A 13,271-nucleotide genomic window follows, 5' to 3' on the forward strand; every position below is an offset into this window, starting at 1 on the left:
CACAGGATTATTTATTTTTTCCCCACATTATAATATTTTTAAATATGTTTTTTAAAAGACCCACCGGTTTAAATATTATCATAAGCTAAATAAATTGTGCACAATAAGCCTCTGTGGCATTTACTTTTTTTTTATCCGTAATGTTTACATTCTTGTGTTTACTAAACACGACCGTTAATTTCATTACATCCGGAAATGACGCAAGAGGGTACTGAAAAAATAAAAGAGCGATAATTGTTATTGTTAGCTTGTTAGCTAGCAGACGAACTCGTGAATGGAGATATGACAGAGTAATAACGTCTTATTACATGTGCACGATTAAGTTATTACAAACGTTAAGTGGTATGTACCAATTTCTGCACAATATGTTGGTAGAATAGAGATTCTAGTAATGTCTGAATGACAGAAATAAACAGCGAAGTGTACAGAAATGATGGAATTGCAATTTTTATAATCGTAGCTAAATTCTTGCTAACGTTATGCCAAGCTAACGTAGTGCGGAGCTAATGTGAACTCGCCTCCGCGCTGTGAACAACCAGGCCGCTACAAAACTTATATTTGAACAACACACCAAGTTGTTCTGTTTCAGTTTATACGTGAGTGACCAGAGAGGTATAAAATAAAATTAGCTTTGGTTTGCTGGCTGTTGTCTCAGCTTGCAAATTACTCGAGTCCACATTATGAAAGCTTCCCAGTGAACTGTACCTAATGTCAATGATTGTGATTATAAGCGCTGTATATACAGTGAAGGCATTTGTGCACTGCAAAGTGTAAAATGCCCCAGAAAGTTCTTTAGTACAGCTAAACTGTGACATTTCTTTAAAGTCTTAAACTAATTAAACATTGTTCACGTTGTCTGTTGTATGAGATGGAGGACGGAAACAGGACTGATGCTGCTTCCACATCCAAAAGCCATGCAGGCTCACTCCACCTGCAGAGTAAGGTTTTAAAGGCTACTAATAAACAGGATTTTCTGCCTGTAGGTCAGACATCATAATTAATTAATACTGTGCATATTTTATCCTGTGCAGCTCCGAAAAATGAGGACACCTATGAGATTGCCATCCCCTATGAAGAGAACAACTTTGAACAGCAAGGATTTTTCAACCAGAGTGATCAGAATTTTGATGGTGAACGTCAGAGTCAATACTATAAATCTCACTTTCATTTCATTCTTCACATATCACTTCACAGTTTCTTGATATACGATATTATGATTTCCCAAACTATCCTGTCTGTCCTCCTCAGAGTCACCCCCGTCTGCTGGCCCGTCTTCAGTCAACAACTCATACATGGTGATCACTAACCTGCGGACCCAGCTACAGATCTCTCTGGAGAAAAACTCTTGGCTGCAGAAAAGAATTGAGGACTTGGAAGAGGAGAGGGACTTCCTCCGTTGCCAGCTGGACCGCTTCATCTTTTCCACAAAAAGCCAGGGACAGGAGCAGCGTCAGAGCCAGTACAGTAACGGTGAGGACAGGGGACGGGACCTGTCTGACAAGAATTCAAGTACAAGTTGATTAGAAACAGAAGGGAAGGGAAGTCTCTGTGGATGGAAACTAACTCTTTCCTCTTGGTATTTGTGTCTCTGTAGGTTATGAATCTAGACGGTTCAACTGGAGGGCAAGAAGAGAGGACGATCGTCCCGCTGGTAACAAACAAATATTTATGCACTTCTAACTCATGGTTAGAAGTACTTGTGCTGAAGTGTAGCCTGTTCATGCTTTATTGTATATATGTATTTCATCTTAGATTGCAGATTCTATTATGGCTTTCTTTTCTTCATAGAGCAACAGAAGACGGACTCACAGCATTTCCCCTCACGCCCGTTTATCCAGCGAAGGCCTGGTCCTCCCACCATGGTGCCTTCCAAAAACCATGTCTCCAGTCCACTAACAAATCAACTTGCCTCTATTAATGCGTTGTTCAACTCTACACAATCCCAGGCTCTCTTGCAAGGCCATAGCCATAGTACTTCCAGCACCACAGCCAGCGGCAGCAACAGCAACAGTGCCACAAGGCCATCCATGAATGAAATGAGTGGACATAGCAACTTAGGTCCAGGTAATACAAATGGTACAAAGCTTTCAATCTCTTTAACTGATCTAATACTTGGGAGGGGAAAATGTTTTCCTATTAGCCGGAGGCAATCTGGTGGGTTTTGCTGAAGAAATGTTTTATGCTCTCATCAGATTCACTTTCACTCATGGGAGAATCTGAGGAGTATTTGGAGCAGGATGGCTACCTCGAGGAGGAGGAAATGATATCAGGGGAAGATGTAATGTCGGATACCATTAACAGCAACAGACACCAATTAAAAAGGAGGCGGGTCTTCCGAGCCCCTAGAGAGCGGCAGAGAGGTAGGGGAAGGATAACAATCCTGCAACAATTTCATTACTCAACCATAGTTGTTATAAGACTGCTGTACCTAACTCTCTTGTACAATATTGTTCTTCAGTGAAAGATGCTGCTGGTGTGCTGTTTCGCTACAAGAAGATCCTCCTTACATACCAGCGTCTGAAAAATATGTCCAAAGCCTTCCAAATTCATGGTGTGGACCGCAACACGGTGGCTTCCACCACACCCATTGCTGAGCTGCTTCTAGTGGCCCCAGAGAAGGTGGCGGAGGTGGGTGAGTTTGACCCATCCAAGGAGAAGCTGCTGGACTATGCCCGGCGCTGCTACACTGCCCTGGATGAGGAGACACTCAGCAGGGTGCAGGCCCTGAAAAAGAATAACCTGCTTCTGCCCATCTCCTACAGGTTCAGACACTGAAGGGAGAAAGACAGGGGAATGGGAAGTGTCTCTGGACAACAGTGGAGTTGGTAGTTAAGTGAGGAGAGAAGAGGCAGTTGAGCTCTGTTGCAGCAGGTCAACTCACCTCTGAGGCACAGAGATGTTCAGAGGCTTGAGGAATTATTTTGCTATCTCAGCGTCCTGGATATGGCCATGTAAACTGCAGCTGAGATCCTCAGACAGATAAACTTTTTACACCTCACTTATATTATCAATATGTTGAACCGGATTGTCATGTTTCTTTGACAGATCATCACCATTGTTCCAGTAATGTTGAGGATGTGGGAGTGTCTGCTGCAGCATGAAAGGGAAAAAACATGGTTCCCATTGCTCAGAGATGACATGACAAAATGGCGTGTCTGTGTGATTGGGAATTTGTGAACAAGAATGTAGAGAGGGGTTTGATATTCTTCAGTACTTAAAGGAGTGTAACCAACTTAGCTCATTCATGTTTCAACCTTGAGGTCAGACACACAGACCTTTCCTAAACATCTGGAATAGATTGAGGCCAGTAAGTCATAAAAAAAAATAGCAATTTTTATCACTTTATTTCTGTGCAATCCTAAAAATTTGGTACTTTTCAATCACAGTGTCTGTGCACGTTAAAATTATGCTGCAATTCATTGACTTTGTAAAATTATGCTGTACTTTATACTTAAGTTTAAGAAATGCTTCTTTCCTTTTGTTATATTTTACTCAGTGTGTTTGTAGCATTATTTTTGGTCATTGTCATTATATTCTCAACCATTTTCACTTGCCTTAATGCAATTCTTGTGATTTCCTTGTGTAAGACATGCAATGGTTTTGGATCACTTTTGCTCCCTTTACACACAATGCATTAGAATTGTTTTGCGTTCTCTTTTCCTTTCTATTCCTCCTGTTTTAAAGCAGGGGAGAACTGGAGAACTGACTATGGTAAAGACTTGTCCAGTGTTATGTGGCGCAAATACATTTTTGACAATAACACACTTCTGGCAACAAATGCCACTCTTTTTTGATAAAATCAAAGACAGACACGAATATGTTCGTGATATCGTATGTGTTTAACTTATATAATAAGACATGTTGGTCTTGGGCCCAGTTTTAACAACAATACAGCATTACTCTGTTGTTCCACTAAGAGTTGTACCAACCCTTTTTGTAAATGATCTGCACTAAAATACAGTAAATGTCACTTCTTATGCTTCTGGTATTGAGGCTCTTTTGATGTTTTGGTGACAACAATACCTTTTGTAAAATACGGTACAGAGTTTTTACTATACTAGCTATTTGTAACATTGTGTAACTTTTGGTTCTGTGTGAAAAATTGTGGACATGAATCACAAACAGTTGTGAGTAACAGTATTAGCAAAAGCAGTTAGCTTGTGCCCACGGACGATCTATCATTGCTTCCCAATACTCCACTACAAATGCATGTGAAAAGAGCTCTTTGATGGTCCATAGTTTATAGAGGTCTGGTCGAAAATTTGTCATTTTCAAAGCAGCAGACATGTTGATTATATTGTATGACAATGTGTGGTGTTTTACCGGTACAGTGATATGATGAACACATTGATGAATTACATTACATTAACACAGATTAGGTTACAGTGGAATACAGTGACTCTCGGCTTAAATTTTCATATTTCAATAACCTTATTCCTGAAAGTAAACAGACATAAGTACTGTAAACTGTAATGTCATCTTCACTGTCTGTCTAAGGTGCAGTGTAACTGTTAAGCAGACTTTGCAAACTCGTACCAGGGTGCTGTGTTTTAAAAAAACAACAACATTTATCTGTCCCATTTTTATGTATATTGAGTGAAACGTATCTCACTGAAGCATCATTCATTTAAGTAAGACTAAAATACCATGAAGGCATTTGATTTCTTACCAAACTGTAGAGTTTCAGTCTTTAAATACCAACATCACCATTCACTGGAATAAATGCTTATGATTGGGGACTTAAGGTGATTCTGTTATATGTTTTAGCCTGTCTGTGCGGAAGTGTGCATACATCATTGTGTACAAAAATCACTTTTGTTCTTTGAAGAATCAGGAAACTGGGCAACTACGTTGTGCAGTAAATGGTCTTTCAGCTAAAAGAAAATGTGGCTTTACTTTGAGCACTTTATTTCGTAATTGCCTCCAGTTAAAAATAGGTAATCAGAACTCTATCCTTGGAGGGAAACACTGAATATGGTCTTATGGGATAAAGAGTTTGTGAATATTTTTTTGTTCATTTGATAAACCCAGTGTTAACATTTTGGTATTAAAATAAATATGACAAATAGCATTGAATAACGTTTCTGCCCCCCATTTTTTCTTTCCTTTTTCTTTTAACAAAAACATTTTGTTCAAGACTCCAATTTGAAACTCTTCACTTGTCAAGAGTCGGAGCGAACAACCTGGAAAATAAAACGTCGTTCCTGCTTTTACACAATGCATTTTATCATACGGCCATTGGGGGAAAGAAGAAGGGATGAATAAGGAGCTTCACTTTTCTTCTCTGTGACCCTGAAGAAGCTCCGAAGCGTCTTCTTCACTCACCGGAAACGTGTCATTCATCAACTTCCGGTGTCACGGGGTACCCGGGAGACGGAGCAAAAAAGCGGGCATACCGAAATCTTTATTGTTTTCGCTCGGCGTAAAACATTTGAATGCGTATACATTTGACTTATAAAGTCACACAACTGCGCCTTATGGGCCAGTGACCGTCCGGGATTTGCATTTGGCTTTGAAAATAGTCTCATTCATTCGGATTTCGCTTTAGCTCGCTAGCTAACAGGCTAACCAGCGTCCGGAGCAGCGGGCCTATTCTTCTGGACTTTGCTACGAGCTAGTTAGCCACCGTTAGCAGGCTAACCCGAAGCGAACACGTTTTCTTTCTCAATGATTTTCTCTGTTACGTTGTAAATGAACACCACACCGCCCACGTGTGTGCTGGCTAACTGTTTCTTTGTAGTTTAGTCGTTACATAAGCTGCTAGTCGAAGTGAATTTACTCGAGCTACACCAGCGAGGCGCTTGTTGTGTGGTTTTTTTTTTTTTTTTAAAGTGTTGTTCACTTTGTTGCTAGCATAAGCTAGCCACCGCCAACTGAACAACGCAGTCGCTGAAAGCGTCGCAGCCTTCAACTCACAGAGATGTCGGACTTCGACGAATTTGAAAGGCAGCTCTCTGAAAACAAGCAAGGTGAATGACCCAGTCGTACTTCGCCAATCGGTGTGTTATTGGTGCTTTAATGTTGGGATTGCCGCCATCATGTTAGCCTACCACGGATGTGTCTATGTGCTGGAGCATTGTGAGCTACATTATTAGCCCCACAGTGTTGTACCACCTGATTGTTCGGTTGTGGTTGTAAGTTAGTGTTGCGCGTCGGTCGGTACTGGCTAACATTAAATAGTTTTTGTAAATTAGTGTGTAAATGTTGGTAGCTGGCTGAGCTGTTTGAAGGTAACTCGCGTTGTGTCTTTAAGGCAGGGGCAGTCTATATCATGGTAGTTAGCCTGCCTGTGCCAGCTGACTGACTGGGGTAGCTAGCATTCTTTATTTATTTATTTATTTATTTTTTTAGTAGCTGCTGTGTCCAGTGAATATTTCTACTTTTATATACCTATTATTGCCACCCGCTTTCTCACACCCAGCCAATAATGCCACCAAACCATAGCCATTGCCCTTATCCCACATTAAGCTCTCTTTAACCTGGATTTACATTTACACTCAATATACTGCACATAGGTAGTAGACAATGTCAGGATTAGAGCTGGCCAAATTTCATATTATGACGCGTTGAACCAAAACTTTAAACTGTATACATCTTTTGTCCAGTTTTAAGTTTTATACAGAATGGATACATTGCATTGATTATGCATGGAGAGATTCATACTCGGTGGTCTTGCTCATTGCCTATCTAAGTTCAATCTATGTGTATATTTCACTTTAAAATTATTACAATCTATTAGTAATTGCTATCCGGTCATTGTTTCACTGGTAACCTGCTTATATTTATATACTGTTTTTGTAATTTAATAAGCACTCTGCACTCCTGCAGCTGAAAGGGATAAAGAAAACCGCCACCACCGCCGGTCCTCCTCCCGCAGCCGTAGCAGAGAGAGGAAAAGGAGGAGCAGAGACCGGGACAGACGCAGCAGGGACCGCCGTGGGGACAGTAAGGAGCGCAGACACAGACGCAGGTTTGTACCTTCATACAACTACACCTAGACCAGTAAGCTGTGAACATCATCATACATCCCTCCCTACTGGCCTTGCAGTACATATATTTGCCACTGGATAAAAATTAAGTGTTTCAGACTAGTAAATACCAACGCTAAGAAATATGAACTACATATCAACCTGGATGTGCACACACATGTTTTTGCCATATTAACGTGTCTTCCCTAGATCCTCGGCTTGGTCTTGGCACTCGACCAGTCGCCTACTGTGTTGTAGGTGGCTACAAACTCAAGCTAATGCACACAGAAAATGACACTCGTCCAGTAGCATTGACTAAATCCTTCCAAGCCCACTCCTGTCATCCATTCAGAATTTCAGGGGGTTGATGCCACAAACAGGTGTCTGCAGCAAGTTGTGACTTTAAAGTGTAGCTGTGGATCACTGACTTTATATTTAGAAAATGATCTCAATAACCGACTTTTATATAGTCTATTTTTCTCTGTCATTTTGCGGTACAAATTGGACAAACATCTTGAATACACAAAGTAACGGCTGCAACCTCTTTTATAATCGTATAACGTAATACAGGATATCAAGACTGAATTATAAATGGTTTGAGGAATCATTTCAGATCCATCCTTGAAACAAAAATCCCACCGCGTTAATATAAATTAAAAGAAAAAAAAAGTCTTAGTCACTTTAGATTCCTTACCCTGTTGTCTTTGACATATGCTGTATTTGTTTAATTGTCTAATTATGAGCTGCGCGGTTTGATAGAATCTCTTTAGGCCTGCGGCTGTGAGAACATTTTCATACTGGTGCAAGTTCTTTCCAGAACTGTTGATAACCACTTCCATGTGTGACAAGCCTGTCTGTTGTCAAGGCAACATGTTCACTTCTGGGCACGTAACACCTGCATGACATGATTAGAAGGGTTCAGGATAATATCTTTTGAAAAATATGCTTTTCAGTAACTCTGCTATTGATAGTCAGAGCTGCGGATTTTGTTTGTATAAGGTGGTTTGAAGTCACACATCTCCTTAGTGACTGCTTGAACGCATTATTTCTAACATGGACTTTTATAAAGCGTGTAAACTCTTCTTCCTGTTGGCTGTGAATGCAACCTTTGGCCTGACTGTTGCTCCCCTTCTCTCAGTGCTAATTTAAACCAAGTTACTTGCTGTCACACCCTTGGTCAGAAAATTTAAAATGTTGGGGACTGATAAGTTATCGTCCAATAAAGGGACATTTTTAATATAATTTAGTTTGATTTCCTATGCAAAACAATTTATAGGCTATGCTGGGAAAGCCAAAGTATGTTTGTGAAGTTTTGTAAGTACTTTACTGGGGGGAAACATTTGAAGAGTCAGATGTTTTCGTTGTTTTTTCGTCAGTAATGTCAGTTAGATTTGGTTGGATCAGAGTATGGAGTATTAACTCATCCATCTTTGCTCACTATATCTTAACCTCTCTTACACTCTGAACTTCTTTTCACCATACAAAAATGTGAAAGTTATCTTATCAGTATTGGCCATGAGAAGAAAGTAATTATCGGTTATCGTATTGGTTAAAAATATATTGGGCACCCCTAGAAAAATTCGACCCCTCCACTTTGCTGATGCTCTGTGTGTTTTGAGGATATTCTTTCTGCTTTCATTGCATCATCAGTTGTGGTGTTATACGTCAGCACTTAATGCCCCGGTTTGTCTGTTTGAACTTGAAAGGATTTTGTGCTTTTAGAAATATACAGATTGCCAAGGTCCTTGATAGTATTTTGTATTTGGTGATGGTTATAGTAATTCAGGTTCTAATTTTGTGAAGTGGAAATGTTGGTGTATGTCATGGTTGATTTGAGAGAAATGTGAAACCCTTCCAATGTCATTTCAGCTCACCATCCAGCTACCCCCAGGACAATGCTGGAAGGTAATACAGCAAACTAACACAAAGCCAGTTTGTGCATTATTGCAACAACTGCAATTTAATGTCCTGCCTCTGATTCTATGTACTATTGACTCATTGTGTAAATGTCTGCCTGGATGGGGTTTTCTGTCCCTTTTCTTCCCTTTACCACCACGTTAACACCTCTACAAAGTTTTGATTGACGGTGTCCCCAAACTGTTACTAGATTTGTGTAGTATATTTTTGAAGACATGACCCATCATCGGATTTAGTAGTTTATTGCTGTGCTAGAGATATCTGTTGCATGTTGATTGTTCTACTTTTATTTCATCTGTCCTCTCTTCTTCAACAGCCGTTCTCCACACCGGGAGAAGAAGAAGAAGGTGAAGAAGTACTGGGATGTCCCTCCACCTGGTTTCGAACACATCACTCCCATGCAGTACAAAGCCATGCAAGGTAAACCTCAGTTTTCTTGTCTTATTAAATTTGTTTTCAACATGCCCTTTAGTTTCACAGTTAAATATTTTAAATGTTTTGTTGTTACCTACATGTTGTACTACAGTGGTTAGTGCAACCATATATTACTGCAACACATCAGTAATATGCACATTAAGCTACGGTATGGTTATAAATATATAATCAGATTGTTAAATGTTTCCTGTCTTTGACTTTGCTCTCCAGCTGCGGGCCAGATCCCAGCCACAGCCCTTCTGCCGACCATGACTCCAGATGGCCTGGCTGTTACTCCCACCCCTGTACCTGTAGTGGGCAGCCAGATGACCCGGCAGGCCCGCCGACTCTACGTGGGCAACATCCCATTTGGTATCACAGAGGTGAGGAACAGGACAGCATTTGACGTTTGACTCCAAGTTTATAAACTTGTCTAAAGTTGTGTTTTTAATCCTTTCACCATTCATTCACACAATGCTAACTTAATTTCCTCCCTCTCTTCTCTGTAGGAGTCCATGATGGACTTCTTCAATGCCCAGATGCGTTTGGGTGGTCTAACTCAGGCCCCTGGAAACCCGGTCCTTGCTGTACAGATCAACCAGGATAAGAATTTTGCCTTCCTTGAGGTGAGATAATACACCCATAAACATGCCTTTGGGTGTTTGTCTGTTAAGCCCTGCTTGAAACAGTTTTGATAAGATACTGATAATGGTAAGATGGTAAGGGCAGATTATTCACCTGTAATTTTGTTCCTGTGTAGTTCCGTTCAGTGGATGAAACAACACAGGCCATGGCCTTTGATGGCATCATCTTTCAAGGCCAGAGTCTCAAGATTCGCCGTCCACACGATTACCAGCCCTTGCCCGGCATGAGCGAGAACCCCAGTGTCTATGTGCCTGGTACACAGACAATTAATGGTTTTTAACTCTAAGTACTTGTGGCATAATTCATAAGTAATCAGTCATTTCTTACCTAGAGGAGCTTGCTCCTTGTGCCTTACTGTTTGTGTGTTACTGTGGTGTTATCTTTTTGTCTCTTGTAGGTGTGGTGTCGACAGTGGTGCCTGACTCAGCTCACAAGCTCTTCATTGGTGGCTTGCCCAACTACCTGAATGATGACCAGGTCAGTATTTCTACATGAAACAAGCTCAATCCTCCAAACTGGGCTACAGTTGTAAAATGTATACTCTCTTGCACTTGTATTTTGTAATTAGGAATCACTCAACTTTAAGTGACTCTCTTGTCTGTGTCTCAGGTGAAGGAGCTGCTGACGTCATTTGGCCCCCTGAAGGCCTTCAACCTGGTGAAGGACAGTGCCACAGGCTTATCTAAAGGATATGCCTTTTGTGAATATGTTGATGTCAACCTTAATGACCAGGTAACCAATGCCACAGAAAGAACGATGTTTACAGGACATTTATTATATCCCCCCTTTTTTGATGATCAGACAAATACTACAGTGTCATATTAAACTTTCATAACTATGGATTTTTTTGAAAGTATAATTTAAAACCTCAATATTGTTACAGGCTATTGCTGGGCTGAACGGCATGCAGCTGGGAGACAAGAAGCTCCTGGTGCAAAGAGCCAGTGTGGGATCCAAGAACGCCACTCTGGTGAGTGTCCAAACGCTGGACAAATGACAGCAGGATGGTGGGAGGCTGGATGCTCTTTTTAGAATTGCAAAACCAGATAAAGACACATTGCTGATGAAATCTACTGGGGCCATATATCTGCTACACTATGGGACACACTGCTAAGAAGTGCAACTGTATTATTATTTTTGCAAAGTAGTCTGTTCTGCATACACAACAGCTGTTCACTACTATTGCGTGGTTAGTTGGCATGAGCAGCACTGCAATGTATGTCACTGAATTTTAATCAACAGTCACTGGCTTTCAAACTTTTAAACACTAGCTTTAAAGTAGGCGGCTACAATGTATTATTCATGAGAAATTATTACGGTATCATGGAAAGTAACCTCAAAATGTGATGCAACATATAACATAACATAGTGGGCCACTTTCACTGTCATTTGCCACTGAAAGACCTGTAGAGGGCTGGGACCAGAGAACTGGTTCCAAATGGTCTGATCAATCAGAATCTTGCACAAAGGAGCTTATCAGTTCCTTTATCAGTGTCGGGATGTTTTTCTGACACTTGCTCATTGCAAAACAAAGTGATTTAAAACTCATGTCTACACTACTGGAAACTTGTAGCTGTACAAGTATTCTTTAATTTTATCCATTTTAGGCGATGGCAGGCTGTTGCTACATCCTCCTTTTTATCTTAAAGCCTACGTTTTTCCCCACACAGAAAAAAGATCAGACCAATAAGCAGAATAGACAATGGCATTGGTATCAATAAAATCTTATCAGTTCCCCTCCCCCCTCCTGTAAGTATTTTCAGATGAAGAGGAGTATATTGCATTACATTTATATATTCTGATGGACATATTCTCTCAGCAAGAAAGAATGTTAGTAATTTACAAATTACAGCAGGACAATCAAAGCAGCACAAGGCTTAATATAAAATCAGTTAGTGGTACCTAGTAGTACATAAAACTGAAACTAGTGGACTAGAAGTATGCTAGAACATTTTTTGTAATTTATTTAATTGTGGTTTCAAGTGCCAGCAGTAGGGAAGGCCTGTCTACTTCATTATATGAAAGTGATAAATATGAGACACTGTTTTGGCCAGTAAGATTTAAATTGAATGCCATTGTAGATGTTTTGCAGCTAGTTGTGATACTTCAGTCCATAACTATCTTCTAACCTTTTTGTCTGTCCTTCCAGACAAGTATAAACCAGACCCCAGTGACGCTGCAGGTGCCAGGTCTGAACAGCTCAGTGACTCAGATGGGTGGCCTGCCCACTGAGGTGCTGTGTCTGATGAACATGGTGGCCCCAGAGGAGCTGCTGGATGATGAAGAATATGAGGAGATTGTGGAGGACGTCAGGGATGAGTGCAGCAAGTACGGTCAAGTTAAGAGCATCGAGATACCTCGACCTGTGGATGGCTTGGAGGTGCCTGGAACCGGCAAGGTGGGAATTGTTATCTGATTCAGTCATCCAGAATTTAATTTGTCTTAAATTAGATGTCCTGAAAAGTGTCATCATTCTAATGGTTATTTTTCACTCTTCTGCAGATCTTTGTGGAGTTCATGTCAGTTTTTGACTCCCAGAAGGCCATGCAGGGGCTGACAGGAAGGAAGTTTGCCAACAGGGTGGTGGTGACCAAATACTGCGATCCAGACGCTTATCACCGCCGGGACTTCTGGTAGAGGAGGCATGAAGACAAGACGGGGTGGGGGGGGGGGAGGGGGGGAGGGAATGAGGGAGGGTGGGAACGTGTGCTGTCCATTTCCAAATCAGCCCCCCGATGGATTTGGTAGAGCAACATTTCAGGTAGATCTTGGGAGTATTAATGATTTGACAAATGGCTTTGGTGATATCCAGTTTACCATTTGAGATCTACATGAAATGCCCAGCAGTTAAAACAGATACTTGGAATTGGAAAAGGAGAAGAATTGGGAGGGTTTATATTCAGTCCATAACAGAGGGGGCTAGGTTTGGGTGGAGAGGGTGTAGCTGGGTGGGTGGGGGAGTCAAAGATTTTTGAGAAAATGTGTGTAATAATAGGTCCAGGGTGGGGTCAACAATTTTTATACTTTGTGAGACAGGGATGTCATATTGGGTGGGAGGGGGGTGCCACACTTTAAGGTTTGTATTTAAATGGAGGTAGCCTGTTTTAAGAACATTAGGAAGGAGTTGCAGTAGGGAACTAACTGGACTATTCTGATTGAAAAGAGGGATTGAGAAAACAGGAGTGTTTATTTGTCAATGGGAGATGTGGGGGAGATGGAGAAGGAAGATGAGGGCATTCTTGTTTGACTGTCTAATGTAGATATACAGTAGCTGTAACATCAACTTCAGTTTTGCCCCCATTATTAGAAAGGCAAGAGGAGAGTCCT

General features: G+C 41.0%; 2 protein-coding genes across 8 annotated transcripts; both read left to right on the forward strand.

Annotated features, from left to right (window-relative positions):
• Nucleotides 1-209: 209 nt before the first annotated feature.
• On the forward strand, nt 210-5,079 carry ccdc106a (coiled-coil domain containing 106a). Of its 2 annotated transcripts, none has more exons than XM_051406130.1 (8): nt 210-342; nt 869-938; nt 1,032-1,130; nt 1,249-1,470; nt 1,595-1,651; nt 1,789-2,076; nt 2,193-2,360; nt 2,459-5,079. In XM_051406130.1, exons 2-8 carry the CDS (start codon nt 869-871, stop codon nt 2,773-2,775), a joined length of 1,221 nt encoding a protein of 406 aa, XP_051262090.1. In that variant the 5' UTR covers nt 210-342; the 3' UTR covers nt 2,776-5,079. The 2 variants fall into 2 exon arrangements, with proteins under 2 accessions (XP_051262090.1, XP_051262091.1); XM_051406131.1 differs by having other exon boundaries at nt 1,789-2,064.
• A 252-nt stretch (nt 5,080-5,331) lies between these two features.
• u2af2a (U2 small nuclear RNA auxiliary factor 2a) lies at nt 5,332-12,611 on the forward strand. 6 transcript variants are annotated; one of them, XM_051406103.1, is made up of 12 exons: nt 5,332-5,969; nt 6,811-6,970; nt 8,838-8,873; nt 9,202-9,305; nt 9,531-9,682; nt 9,809-9,925; nt 10,060-10,216; nt 10,342-10,421; nt 10,554-10,676; nt 10,828-10,914; nt 12,094-12,342; nt 12,447-12,611. In XM_051406103.1, the coding sequence occupies exons 1-12, from the start codon at nt 5,921-5,923 to the stop codon at nt 12,579-12,581; spliced, it is 1,449 nt and encodes a 482-aa protein (XP_051262063.1). In that variant the 5' UTR covers nt 5,332-5,920; the 3' UTR covers nt 12,582-12,611. The 6 variants fall into 6 exon arrangements, with proteins under 6 accessions (XP_051262063.1, XP_051262066.1, XP_051262064.1 ...); XM_051406106.1 differs by having other exon boundaries at nt 10,060-10,198; XM_051406104.1 differs by having other exon boundaries at nt 6,829-6,970.
• The last annotated feature ends 660 nt before the right edge of the window (nt 12,612-13,271 follow it).

Source organism: Dicentrarchus labrax, unplaced genomic scaffold, assembly GCF_905237075.1.
Source record: "Dicentrarchus labrax unplaced genomic scaffold, dlabrax2021, whole genome shotgun sequence".
NCBI lineage: Eukaryota > Metazoa > Chordata > Actinopteri > Moronidae > Dicentrarchus > Dicentrarchus labrax.